The following is a 12,234-nucleotide window of genomic DNA, read 5'->3' as shown; positions in this document are numbered from 1 at the left end:
CTGTTATTGCATGTTTCGCAGGAGTAGGGTTTTCTCTACAAGCACGAGACATGTTCCTCCGAGCGGGCGCTGATGACCCCCACGGGCTGGCGCTGCGGGAGTGCCACAAGCACCGTCTAGTGGCGCTACTTGCCGCTATTTTAGCCTCTAGGGTAAGCTGTTATTGCATGTTTCGCAGGAGTAGGGTTTTCTCTACAAGCACGAGACATGTTCCTCCGAGCGGGCGCTGATGACCCCCACGGGCTGGCGCTACGGGAGTGCCACAAGCACCGTCTAGTGGCACTGGTTGCCGCTATTTTAGCCTCTACGGTAAGCTGTTATTGCATATTTCGCAGGAGTAGGGTTTTCTCTATAAGCAGCAGACATGCTCCTCCGAGCGGGTGCTGTTGATTATGATTAACACGGACTCGAATTACCAGAGTGCCACAAGTATCATCTACTCGCACAGGTCCCCGCAATTTTAGCGTCGATATTAACCCACATTTATAGACGGGTCTAACGCGAAATTTATTCACATACCTTTATTTACCGACGTTTTCATACACTTTTCGTCGGGTAGTTGCACAAATCTCTGTTTTGACATTTTTCTGGGATATCAGTTAGCATTATGTAACAACTATGAACCATATACGATTATTTACATACTTTTGCTTTCATAAGTAATAGTTAAAAAATTTAAAAAGCGTTTTTAAAACAAAAGACACGTCAAGATCGCGTGGTCTTTTTCTAATGCTAAAAAAACGAACTATAGGAAGTTGTGGTTTCCGGGCTTCCGCTTATAAAACAAATGAACTGGCTTTACCAGTTTACGTAAGCCGGTGTTTACTATGAGGGTCACACACGCCGGTGTTTACTATGGGTGTTTACTCCCAAGGTCGTCCGTTTAAAACGAATCCTCAGCCAGCAAGTAGCTACTTCCGAGCCTCGACAATAATGTACTAATGTTATAATTGGTGCCGTGACCAGGATACAAATATCATGTAGCTGTACTTTATAAGTTTTCCGAATTGTAGGAGCTCTGAAGTAGTATTCGAACCAAAAAATAATTATATGTTTAGTAAAAGCGAGACTGGGACGCAATGAATGCGCAATTAATTGTCAAGTATAAGTATATATTTTTTTTATAGGCGTACCCCGACCCAGAGTACAAAATGAACAAAGCGGCGGTGTCGGCGCTCGTGCTGGGCGCGGCGGCGCGCGACTCGTCGCTGACGCACAACGCGCTAGTGCCCAAAACGGCCGTCATGGTGCACTGGCGGGCGCTGCACACCATGCAGGACACTATTCGGTCAGTGCCCATTTATAGGGCTCCGTACCCAAAGGGTAAAAACGGGACCCTATTACTAACACTCCTCTGGCCGTCTGTCACTAGGCTGTATCTCATGAACCTTGATAACTAGACAGTTGAAAGTTTAAGCTGTAACAAAAAATACTAAAAAGTACGTAACCCTCGGTGGGCGAGTCCGACTCGCACTTGGCTTGTTTTTTATTATTTCCACATTGTTTGGACGAAGATTTTTCGTGACATAATTTTTTTTCAGAATGTCGTGGCTGAGCGCGGCAGCGTTGCGCGTGAACCCGCACGTGTCGAGCGCCGCGCTGGCCCTGCACGCCGTCACGCGGCTAGAACTCGCGCAGAACGAGCTACAATCCCTGCCCGCTGCTCTATTCTCTCTGCTCAGCCTTAGGTAAGTCACGGGCTTCTGTCTCGCTCTATACAGGAGGGAGCGAGTGAACCCGCACGTGTCGAGCGCCGCGCTGGCCCTGCACGCCGTCACGCGGCTAGAACTCGCGCAGAACGAGCTACAATCCCTGCCCGCTGCTCTATTCTCTCTGCTCAGCCTTAGGTAAGTCACGGGCTTCTGTCTCGCTCTATACAGGAGGGAGCGAGTGAACCCGCACGTGTCGAGCAGACGACACGAGATAGTTACAAAAAAATGTGATTCGTTTTGTTTCACATTTGTCTATGGTCAAACTTATCTAGTGATCTATGTATTGTATTGGCTCAGTTTTTTTTAATTTATTTATCATAATACAGTACAAAGCAATTTTTAACAATGTTAATCTCGCCAAACTGCGATTGCGGTTTGTTGGCGAGATATAGCGCTCATTTTTACATTTTAAACATACAATTATGCTATATTCTATATTTTTTACGCATCCAATTTTTAAAAACTCTTTTTCCACTTTTTTTAACTCTTTTTTAAATTTAGCCATACTACATTTATTTTCTTCCCTTAGGCAGTTAATTTCGTTATACAATTTTAGCACCAAACTCAAATTAGTCCTTTTGCCATAATAGTTTTTAGAATTGTTTTGTTTGTAATATGTATGCAGGTACCTTAACGTGGCAGCCAACAAGCTGGAGAGACTGCCGCTGGGCACCGATCCTATAGAAGAAGAGGAGCCTCGACGCCGGACGCCATCTACTTCTGCAGCGCCCGTGTACAGCGCGCCGGTGTTGCAGGAGCTTTATTTGCAAGTATGCACCTGTACAGAAATATTCATCATTACTTTTATTTGGAGTTTAGATGTCGTAACTCTCCGAGCAACACATTGGTGTTGCGGGTGTCCTTGGGCGGCGGTAATCGCTTACCATCAGGTGATCCGTCTGCTCGTTTGCCTTCGCACTTCTCAGTGAAGAAGAAAGAAAGAAAGAAAATACATTTATTTAACGCCACAACATATTACATATAGAAATGAAAACATACAGGCATAAAAAAAATTGGACGCTAAAATAGGACCCCCACTCAGCATAATGCCGCGGCAATCTGTGGCACTGGTTTTCAGTGGGGACTTAAAACTATGAGACGACACATATGCCAACGACACTCAAAAAAACAAAAACTGACTGCCTATATGTATATAAAATCCAATCTGTAATTACTAATGACGACACAAATACATAGAAAATGATACACGCCGAAGACAAATCTTGCACACCTCAATCTCTTTTTGTGGGGTTCTAATTAAATTAAAACAGAGTGTACATTGGGCCTTACGAAGCTAAAACGCCTCGGACCGCGCGTTTAGTTCCGCTGCAGTCTTCAAAAAATGATAATTCAGTGATAATTCTAATTTAGATGTTATCTCGCCATAACGCGCTGCTTTAATTATTGCGGCGGTTTAGCAATTCGAATTAGAAGAATGAAATCTGAATCCCTGAAAACCCTAAAAACGACATCCAATTCGTCTTTTAAGAAAATTGACAGTAATTTACTATTTAAGTACCTAAATTTCGTTTTATTTTTCACCAGGATAATCGCCTAGAACATCTTCCACCAGAGTTGTTCTCCCTGCCCGCTCTGACTACCCTGGACGTCAGTAACAACAAGCTTCGAACGCTGCCGTCCCGGGTGTGGGACGCGCCCGCGCTGCGGGACCTCAACGCCGCGCTCAACCTTCTTAGAGATCTCCCCGCTAGAGACACGGTAAGTGGTCATAGTTCCATCTACCCCCAGAGTTTACCCTGTTCTGATAATGTTAGATGTTAGTAACAACTAGCTTCGAACGCTGCCGTCCCGGGTGTGGGACGCGCCCGCGCTGCGGGACCTCAACGCCGCGCTCAACCTTCTTAGAGATCTCCCCGCTAGAGACACGGTAAGTGGTCATAGTTCCATCTACCCCCAGAGTTTACCCTGTTCTGATAATGTTAGATGTTAGTAACAACTAGCTTCGAACGCTGCCGTCCCGGGTGTGGGACGCGCCCGCGCTGCGGGACCTCAACGCCGCGCTCAACCTTCTTAGAGATCTCCCCGCTAGAGACACGGTAAGTGGTCATAGTTCCATCTACCCCCAGAGTTTACCCTGTTCTGATAATGTTAGATGTTAGTAACAACTAGCTTCGAACGCTGCCGTCCCGGGTGTGGGACGCGCCCGCGCTGCGGGACCTCAACGCCGCGCTCAACCTTCTTAGAGATCTCCCCGCTAGAGACACGGTAAGTGGTCATAGTTCCATCTACCCCCAGAGTTTACCCTGTTCTGATAATGTTAGATGTTAGTAACAACTAGCTTCGAACGCTGCCGTCCCGGGTGTGGGACGCGCCCGCGCTGCGGGACCTCAACGCCGCGCTCAACCTTCTTAGAGATCTCCCCGCTAGAGACACGGTAAGTGGTCATAGTTCCATCTACCCCCAGAGTTTACCCTGTTCTGATAATGTTAGATGTTAGTAACAACTAGCTTCGAACGCTGCCGTCCCGGGTGTGGGACGCGCCCGCGCTGCGGGACCTCAACGCCGCGCTCAACCTTCTTAGAGATCTGCCTGCTAGAGACACGGTAAGTAAGTCGGTAAGACGGTAAGCACCGACCGGAAAGTCTTATGTTGTTGAGCATTAGACTTTCCGGTCGGTGCTACATCTATTGTCGAGTAGCAGTACTGATAATTCCGCTACTCGATGCTAGATGTAGACTGTGAAAATAATAGTCTTTTTGGTACCAAAACTGATGTATGGAGTGAGCACTCTTGTCTTACTATATTTCTCTATGCTGATAGCTAGGTGACCTTTCTGTCTTGTTGGCACAGAGCGACGCGCCGCAGTCTCCGGCCGAGTCCTCCCCGGCGCTGACCGCGTCACCCTCGGTCTCACAGTCTTCATTCAACTTCGCACAGTCGGTAAGTATCTTACTTAGGGCCACTTGCACCATTCCACTAACCCGGGGTTAAGCGGCTAAACCCCTAACCCAGTGTCAAATTGTACTGTTAACCATGGTAATTATAGGTTTAACCGGTTAACCCCGGGTTAGTAAATGGTGCAAGTGGCCCTTAGTGTTTTACCGTCATCACTTCTCATGACAATGTTTTTGAGTAGAAACTTTCGAAAATTTTTTTTACACACTTTTACTCAGCTTAAAGTGTGTTTTGCCTTATCATGCAACCGAAAAGATGTACTTATCATCATATCTCATCATTGTCATCAATAATAGAGTGTGTCACACTTTTTTATCACACTACTTTGTTTTGTTTCTAATCTGTGTATAATCCTATTACATTTAATCTGTATCTTCCTAATTCTAACTTCTGATTGTCGAACCATGTGTTTGTGACTAAGTGGTTCCGCCGGCAGTCCGTGTCGAGTCGGCAGTCTGTGTCGAGCCACCAGTCCGTGCTGAGCCAGCAGTCTGTGTCGAGCCGCGCGTCGGTCGACAGCGCCGATGACGACACGACGCCTGTGCTTGGGGACCGCAGCGGACACGCCGTGTGAGTACAGTAGTGTAGTGTGACCTGTCCGTGTCGAGTCGGCAGTCTGTGTCGAGTCACCAGTCCGTGCTGAGCCAACAATCTGTGTCGAGCCGCGCGTCGGTGGACAGCGCCGATGACAACACGCCGCCTATGCTTGGGGACCGCAGCGGAAACGCCGTGTGAGTACAGTAGTGTAGTGTGACCAGTCCGTGTCGAGTCGGCAGTCTGTGTCGAGTCACCAGTCCGTGCTGGTACTAAAACCTGAGTGCTGCTTATATATCGCTTTTTGTAGCATTAGAAAGAACTGCGGAGAAGTTAGCATGAGGTTCCAAATCGAGCCTTTTTTTGGAAAAGTTTTGAAGTATTTGAGCATTGAAATAAAAAACGTAGCATAATACTTCTAGCATGGCATGCCCTTTCGATTTAAACTAAACAAGATATGGTCGGTCGTCGGTTTACCACCGTTAAAATGTTCGCAAATTTTTATAGTATGGGTTTCATAGTTTTTTTGCTGAAAGACGTTCAAATGACGAATAGTTGTTCAATGAACACCTCTACCGTTACAAAATGTTTAAATCGGCTGTAGTTCTTGCCGATTTTTATGGTTTCGATTCGAGTTAAAAATAGTTATTTTCGATACAAGTGCGAAAAAGAGGAAATTCGAAACGAGTGGCGATAAATTAAAACACGACCATAGAGAAATAAGTAAGACAAGAGTGCTCACTCCATACATCAGTTCAGACTATTACAGACTAAAGTCTTATCTCAACAGCATAAGACTTTCCGGTCGGTGCTACATCTATTGTCAAGTAGCAGTACTGATAGTTCCGCTACTCGATGCTAGATGCTAATAGTCTTTTTGGTACTAAAACTGATGTATGGAGTGAGCACTCTATGTATTTTTTTCTCTATGACACGACCGAAGGGAGTGTTTTAAATCGACACTAGTGCGGAAAAGTAGCCCCATATGTATTGTAGCTTTTACAGTGCGTAAAATAGCACTTTTCGTGCGTATGTCGAAACTTTAAAGTGTCATATGTACTGTAAAACGTTGTTCGATACACGTGCGAATAGGTAATTCGCAACTCGTGACGATTTAAAACACTCTCTTCGGTCGTGTTTTAATTTATCGCCACTCGTTTCGAATTTCATCTTTTTCGCACTTGTATCGAAAATAACTATGTCAGATTTACATACGGCTAATTTAAGTTTACTTTTTTTTTATTCTCAAGAATTGTTTGATATGATTTGTGTTGCAGATGTTCGGAGGCGGTGCGCGCGCACCCTTGGCGCGCCGAGCCGCGACCGGAGCCCGGCGCGGGGCCCTGCGCGCTCGCCTCGCTCAACCTCGCGCACAACCAGTTCACGTGCGTGCCCGCCGGGCTTGCCTGCCTCGCGTCCAGGCTCACCTCGCTCAACATGGCCTACAACTCGCTCCGGTACTGTCCACCTCCCGCCCTAAACTTGATACTGGCCGTAACAGCTATTGTATTGGAGTACTCTATACCGCGCAAAAAAATCTAAATTCGAATTGGTTTTCCAATGACGCGACAGCGTTAGAGGATATAACCAAACGGAGTAGCCGTTAACAGGCGTTCCCCTCTGTCGAAAATAGACGGCCAATGGTCATACAAAATGTATGGGCTGACGCGTATCAGACATGGCTATTTTTACGTTACATATACATTTGACGTGCCCCTCCCCCGCAAAAATCGGCAGACTGTTTTGTACAGAACAGACAGACAAGGCGTCTCCGTTTGGTTATATTCTCCAAGGCGACAGCATATTATGACGCATACAGTAGACATGTATTTATGCAATAAAGGGCTTTATTCAGGTCATTTTTTACCTACAACATCTTTACATATACTACTACCTACTAAGAAGTATGGGCACAATAGAAAAACTTCAAACGGTGCCGTGACCAGGATATTGATGTAGTTTAAAACTGCACTTTCTTTAATCTTTGGTCCTAGTAACTATAGTTTGTCAAAGGATTGTCTCATTTCAAACATAGACAGAGAGAATCATACTATTTTTATCTTACACTAGTACTAGTACCTAAGAGAAAAGGATGAGTATAGTTTTCCTGGTTCTTACTGACTGACAAATTGGTTTGACCAACTATAACACAGTTCCTGTGTTGTCAGGTCTATGTCGTATGTGACGTCATACCCCACCAACCTGCGCCAGCTGGATCTGAGCCACAACGAGATCACGTGCTGGCCGAGTCTGCCTCAGGTAAGCATGCCGTGACGTTTATATATCGATCTATACGATCGACGTTTATAGATGAAATCCCGCCGACATTAATTAAACTCTGCGCCTCAGAACTAAGCACTCCGATAGCTTGGCTAGTAAACCAATCTTATGATGAAGGAACATTTCCGGACGCTCTCAAAGTATCTATAATAAACCCAGTCTTGAAACCAAGTGGCGATAAGTATGATGTAAGTCAATACAGACCTATATCTTTGCTTCCCGCCCTATCGAAAATATATGAAAAAACAATGTCAAATCGTATTTATTCTTTCTTTGAAAAATATGATTTATTAGACACCAATCAATACGGATTCAGAAAGAAACGTTCTACGGTTTTGGCAGTGTACACATTTATACAATCAGCTTTAAATCTAATAGACAAAAAACAATACGCAGTAGGGCTACTATTGGATATGTCCAAGGCATACGATAGGGTGTCCCACTCCATCCTACTAAATAAATTATACGCTATGGGAATCAGGGGTTTAGCATACCAGTGGATAAAATCGTACTTGCAAAACCGGTACCAGCAAGTGCAGATCGAACACTACCATAGAGAATCGAACGAAATTAGAATAGTAAAATCGGAAATGCGCCTAGCTACCTGTTCTGTCCCTCAAGGGTCAGTAATCTCTTGTCTGCTATTTATCGCATATATCAATGACCTACCAAAAACAATAGATACAACATGTATTATGTTCGCTGATGATGTGTCACTACTTTTAAAGACTACAGATAGCACGGAATGTACCGACCGCCTACGGAAAACTCTTGGAGACGTCACTGATTGGCTAACAGACCACAATTTACAGATAAATCTCAAAAAAACTAAAATTATTCAATTTAAACCAATTCAGAAGCAACCCTTGGATATCAAACTAGAAATTAACGGACAGACTATTGAAGAAGTTAGTGAATTTAAATTATTAGGGATAACTGTAGATAGTAGCGTTAACTGGAAAAGCCATATTCAAAATGTAAAAACTAAACTATCACGATTTGTCTATGCGCTAAGTATTTTAAAAAGAAACACAAATTTTGAAACTGCGCTTACAGCATATTTTGCATATGCGTATGCGTGGCTCCGATATGGTGTGGTCTTGTGGTACCCAAGCACTGACGCCAATGATTTGTTTATAATGCAAAAGAAGTGCGTCCGTATTATGACAAACACACGTATACCAAACAGCAGTCGTCCGCATTTCGTAAAACACAGATTACTTACGTTACCGTGTATATATATACTTGAGTCTGCACTTTTTGTTAGAAACCACTCGGAATTGTTTAAAACCAAAGGAGAAGTATGTAAAACTAATAGTAGGTCTAAAAATCAGCTAGCCATACCAAATACCAAATTAACTATGTGCAGAAAGGGGCCCTTGTACCAATGTATTATAATTACAAATAAACTCCCCAACAGTATAAAACAGGAACCGTGCGACAAAAAGTTTAAAAATACGCTTAAAAAGCTTCTTCTAGAAAAATCATACTATACAATAGACGAATTTTTAAATGACCAAACATTGTAATAATGCTATGCTATGTACTTACCCATATTAAACTAATTAAGTTCTATTAAAATATTATTGTAAACATTTATCGACATTTATGCACTCTAAAAACGACATAATAACTAATTAATGTGACCATATTGCTTATTGTTTGAATTTATTTATATATTAACCTGGACATCTATATTTAATATTAATTAGCATGATAATTCATAATTTCTTACTATTCTCATAAAAGGAGTGACATTGAATACTACATAAAGGTCGATAAAGTACAAAATTATGAATAGATTTTATTGCTATTGATATAAGATGCATGCATATACTTACCTAGACTTAAGAAATATTGAGTGCCCTTACAGGGTGTCATGTACCTACCATTCTCAAATCGTAACACCTAATGTAACATGAACATGACTGCAATATAATAAAGAATAAAGAATCTATTTCATGTCTACCATTCGCCAATTCTCTCTCAATAACTCAAAAGTTAACTGAAACAGATCCCTGAAAGGGATAAGTTCGCCTTTGTACAAATGATGTGTGTTTTTTCATTTTTTATGTTTCTTTTTTTACTACTACTGTCTATTGCCCAATTTGCCTATAGAAGGTAGGATCCTATAGAAGTGGTATACGCGTGCCTCCGTGAGGGACAAAACATAGGCAATGCGACACCATGATTGGACGAATTTATTTGTTGCCCACCATAATACATACTAAATTTACGGTGGGGAATATAAAAACATGTGAGACTGTGACAAAGGACAAACAATCTTTCTCCCTTTTTTTTTTGGTTTTCTTTTTTTTCTAAGGTCTCTAATTACTCCAATGAAGGCGTAATTAGAGTGACTGAGAAAAATGCCCGCAATTTGCGAACTTCGATTTTTATTAGCGGTGGTGGCCGAGTGGATATGACGTCCGACTTTCAATCCGGAGGTCGCGGGTTCAAATCCTGGCTCGTACCAATGAGTTTTTCGGAACTTATGTACGAAATATCATTTGATATTTACCACTAGCTTTTCGGTGAAGGAAAACATCGTGAGGAAACCTGCATACATCTGCGAAGAAATTCAAAGGTGTATGTGAAGTCCCCAATCCGCATTGGGCTAGCGTGGGGACTATAGCCCAATCCCTCTCGCGCATGAGAGGAGGCCTGTGCCCAGCATATATACTTAGGCTCACATTATTATTATAATAGGGATGATGACACATGTTGAATTTTATAACAAAATCTAGTAAAATAGATAGCAAACGAGCAATTTATCACAATAATGTGGATATTAAAATAAAATATTGAAAAATTACAAAATTACGGGACCTGAAAGTTTCAAAATTTAAGTTTTTTTTCACTTCCAAAAACGATAAAAGTAAGGGTACCATTCGATTCCTTACATTTCATGCAATAAAATATTGTATAGCAACTATATACATAAACGCAATATTTCACCGACAAAAACGCAATTTTCTTGTTTTGTCCATACTACAACGTGGGCGATGACGTCACGGCCTCTGGCCCTTTTGTATAGGGCGTTTCGCGAGTGAAGCGCGACTGTCGGACTTTGACCACAATTTCTGACTTTTGTGTTACTTTAATGCAATGGGTCCCATATAGACATTTGATCCTAAAAACAAACCAGATAGATTGATACCATAAAAAAAATTAGTCATGTAGCCTATTATAGGTGGAAAACTTCGGCTCATCAGTCGGCGACCCGCTAGCATGCTACTGTCGCGGCGGCGCGGCGCGCGCTCGGCCGTCCTCGCGGCCCCGCTCGGGCGGCGTGCGCGCGCAGCTCTTGCACTGCGCTTGCGCAGCTAGGAGCCATTTGAGACTCGACTCGCTCCGGACTTTGGTAAGCGATACCTTTATTCCACTCCACGCCAAATGGATGTATTACAAGCTTTTAGTTAATGTCAAGATGTCAGATTGGAGTCTAATTTAATTTAATTGTGAAATAGCAGTGACAATTAGAGCCACCACACACTAGCGTCTCAAGAGCGCCGGCGTTACGAGTAGATGGTACCATAATATAGAGTCTGGCTAACCAAAAATTGTTGACGGATATTTCGTTGTTGTATCACTAATTGTCTATGATTTAAAAAAAAAGCTAAAAGTCAGTTGTCAATGTATGTCATTCATTCAAATTGTTTGCGGTTTATAAGGGGTTTATTTTAAATAATTTTAATAATGTCTATACTGAGTGAGGTCCGCAAACTATTATTTAAGCTCGTAAATAATTACGACAATGTGTGAAGTCGACGTGTAGCATTGCTTAACGAAAAACAATGCGAAAAACTGCAATGTTTACAAGTCCTACACAAATGAAAACAAATTATGAGGTTGGTGCTCTATAAATATTTTGATACTTAGCATTTAGCATATTTGGCATAGTACTTATGTCATTTTTTTGGTGATGGATTTATATTACGGTATTATCGAGCTAGGTCTTATTTACACTACATTTCATTTTTCGCATTGTTACAATGGTATATGGTGAGAAAGTGTTAACATGTGTTTATCGTTGTGTGTACTTTACATATTGGTAGAAATTATGTGAGCTGACTTTGAGTGCACATCAACGTATATTTAACTTATATTCTTAGGTACCTTACGTGTGCACAGAAAATCAAAAATATTTTCTAGTATCATAACTATAATTCCTACTACACAAAGTGTGACCAGCCCAAGATTTTTTGAATTTCCCGCCAAACATTTGTTAATATTTCAGTAGCCAGACTCTAGCATTGTCACCCGACTTACACACGTATGCAAATTTTCAGCTTCATCGGAAACCGAGAACTGGGTCAAATTTAACTTGCAAGATTTTACATAGGCACATAGATACATACAATGTAAGTTAAGTAAAAGCTTGTAAAAAATACAGTTAATTATAAAAGCTTGCAGGTAAGTATCACAAAATATTATTTCAATGCTTTTAAATTTAGTATAGCTTGGCAGTCGCACCGTACATAATAATGAAGTAAGGTGTGTTGCGTAGATCCTGGCGAACAACATGCTCGAGCGCATCCAGCTGACGACGGACGACGACGGAAACGTACCGGACCGGGACGGGGACATTGACGAGGACGATGAGTGGGTACGTTTTGGTTGGATTGGGTTTCATTGTGGTGCAATAAAGTTTACTTACATAGAAATTTCGGGTGTTTTGTTTCTAGTTAAGTTTATTAATGTTGTTTTCGTAAAAGTATGAAAATCGACATGAAATAGCCTATCCCAATGAACTTAATCGGGCTATAAGACGTCAGGCTTTTAAACATAT

The 12,234-nt window shown here is 42.2% G+C and overlaps 1 protein-coding gene across 1 annotated transcript in view; it reads left to right on the top strand.

Moving 5' to 3' along the window:
* The window catches only part of LOC134659652 (leucine-rich repeat serine/threonine-protein kinase 1), a 95,215-nt gene that overhangs the window by 15,660 nt on the left and 67,321 nt on the right, over positions 1–12,234 (top strand). The window contains exons 13-27 of the mRNA XM_063515328.1: positions 1,128–1,288; positions 1,542–1,688; positions 1,722–1,847; positions 2,338–2,482; positions 3,258–3,482; positions 3,674–3,769; positions 3,843–3,938; positions 4,012–4,107; positions 4,181–4,276; positions 4,524–4,613; positions 5,050–5,198; positions 6,440–6,619; positions 7,331–7,421; positions 10,636–10,806; positions 11,953–12,051. Coding sequence (XP_063371398.1) covers positions 1,128–1,288; positions 1,542–1,688; positions 1,722–1,847; positions 2,338–2,482; positions 3,258–3,482; positions 3,674–3,769; positions 3,843–3,938; positions 4,012–4,107; positions 4,181–4,276; positions 4,524–4,613; positions 5,050–5,198; positions 6,440–6,619; positions 7,331–7,421; positions 10,636–10,806; positions 11,953–12,051 — 1,968 coding nt within the window. The remainder of the gene's footprint in view (positions 1–1,127; positions 1,289–1,541; positions 1,689–1,721; positions 1,848–2,337; positions 2,483–3,257; positions 3,483–3,673; positions 3,770–3,842; positions 3,939–4,011; positions 4,108–4,180; positions 4,277–4,523; positions 4,614–5,049; positions 5,199–6,439; positions 6,620–7,330; positions 7,422–10,635; positions 10,807–11,952; positions 12,052–12,234) is intronic.

Source organism: Cydia amplana, chromosome 25, assembly GCF_948474715.1.
Source record: "Cydia amplana chromosome 25, ilCydAmpl1.1, whole genome shotgun sequence".
In the NCBI taxonomy this organism is placed as follows: domain Eukaryota; kingdom Metazoa; phylum Arthropoda; class Insecta; order Lepidoptera; family Tortricidae; genus Cydia; species Cydia amplana.
This window is presented reverse-complemented; position numbering and strand designations above follow the sequence as displayed.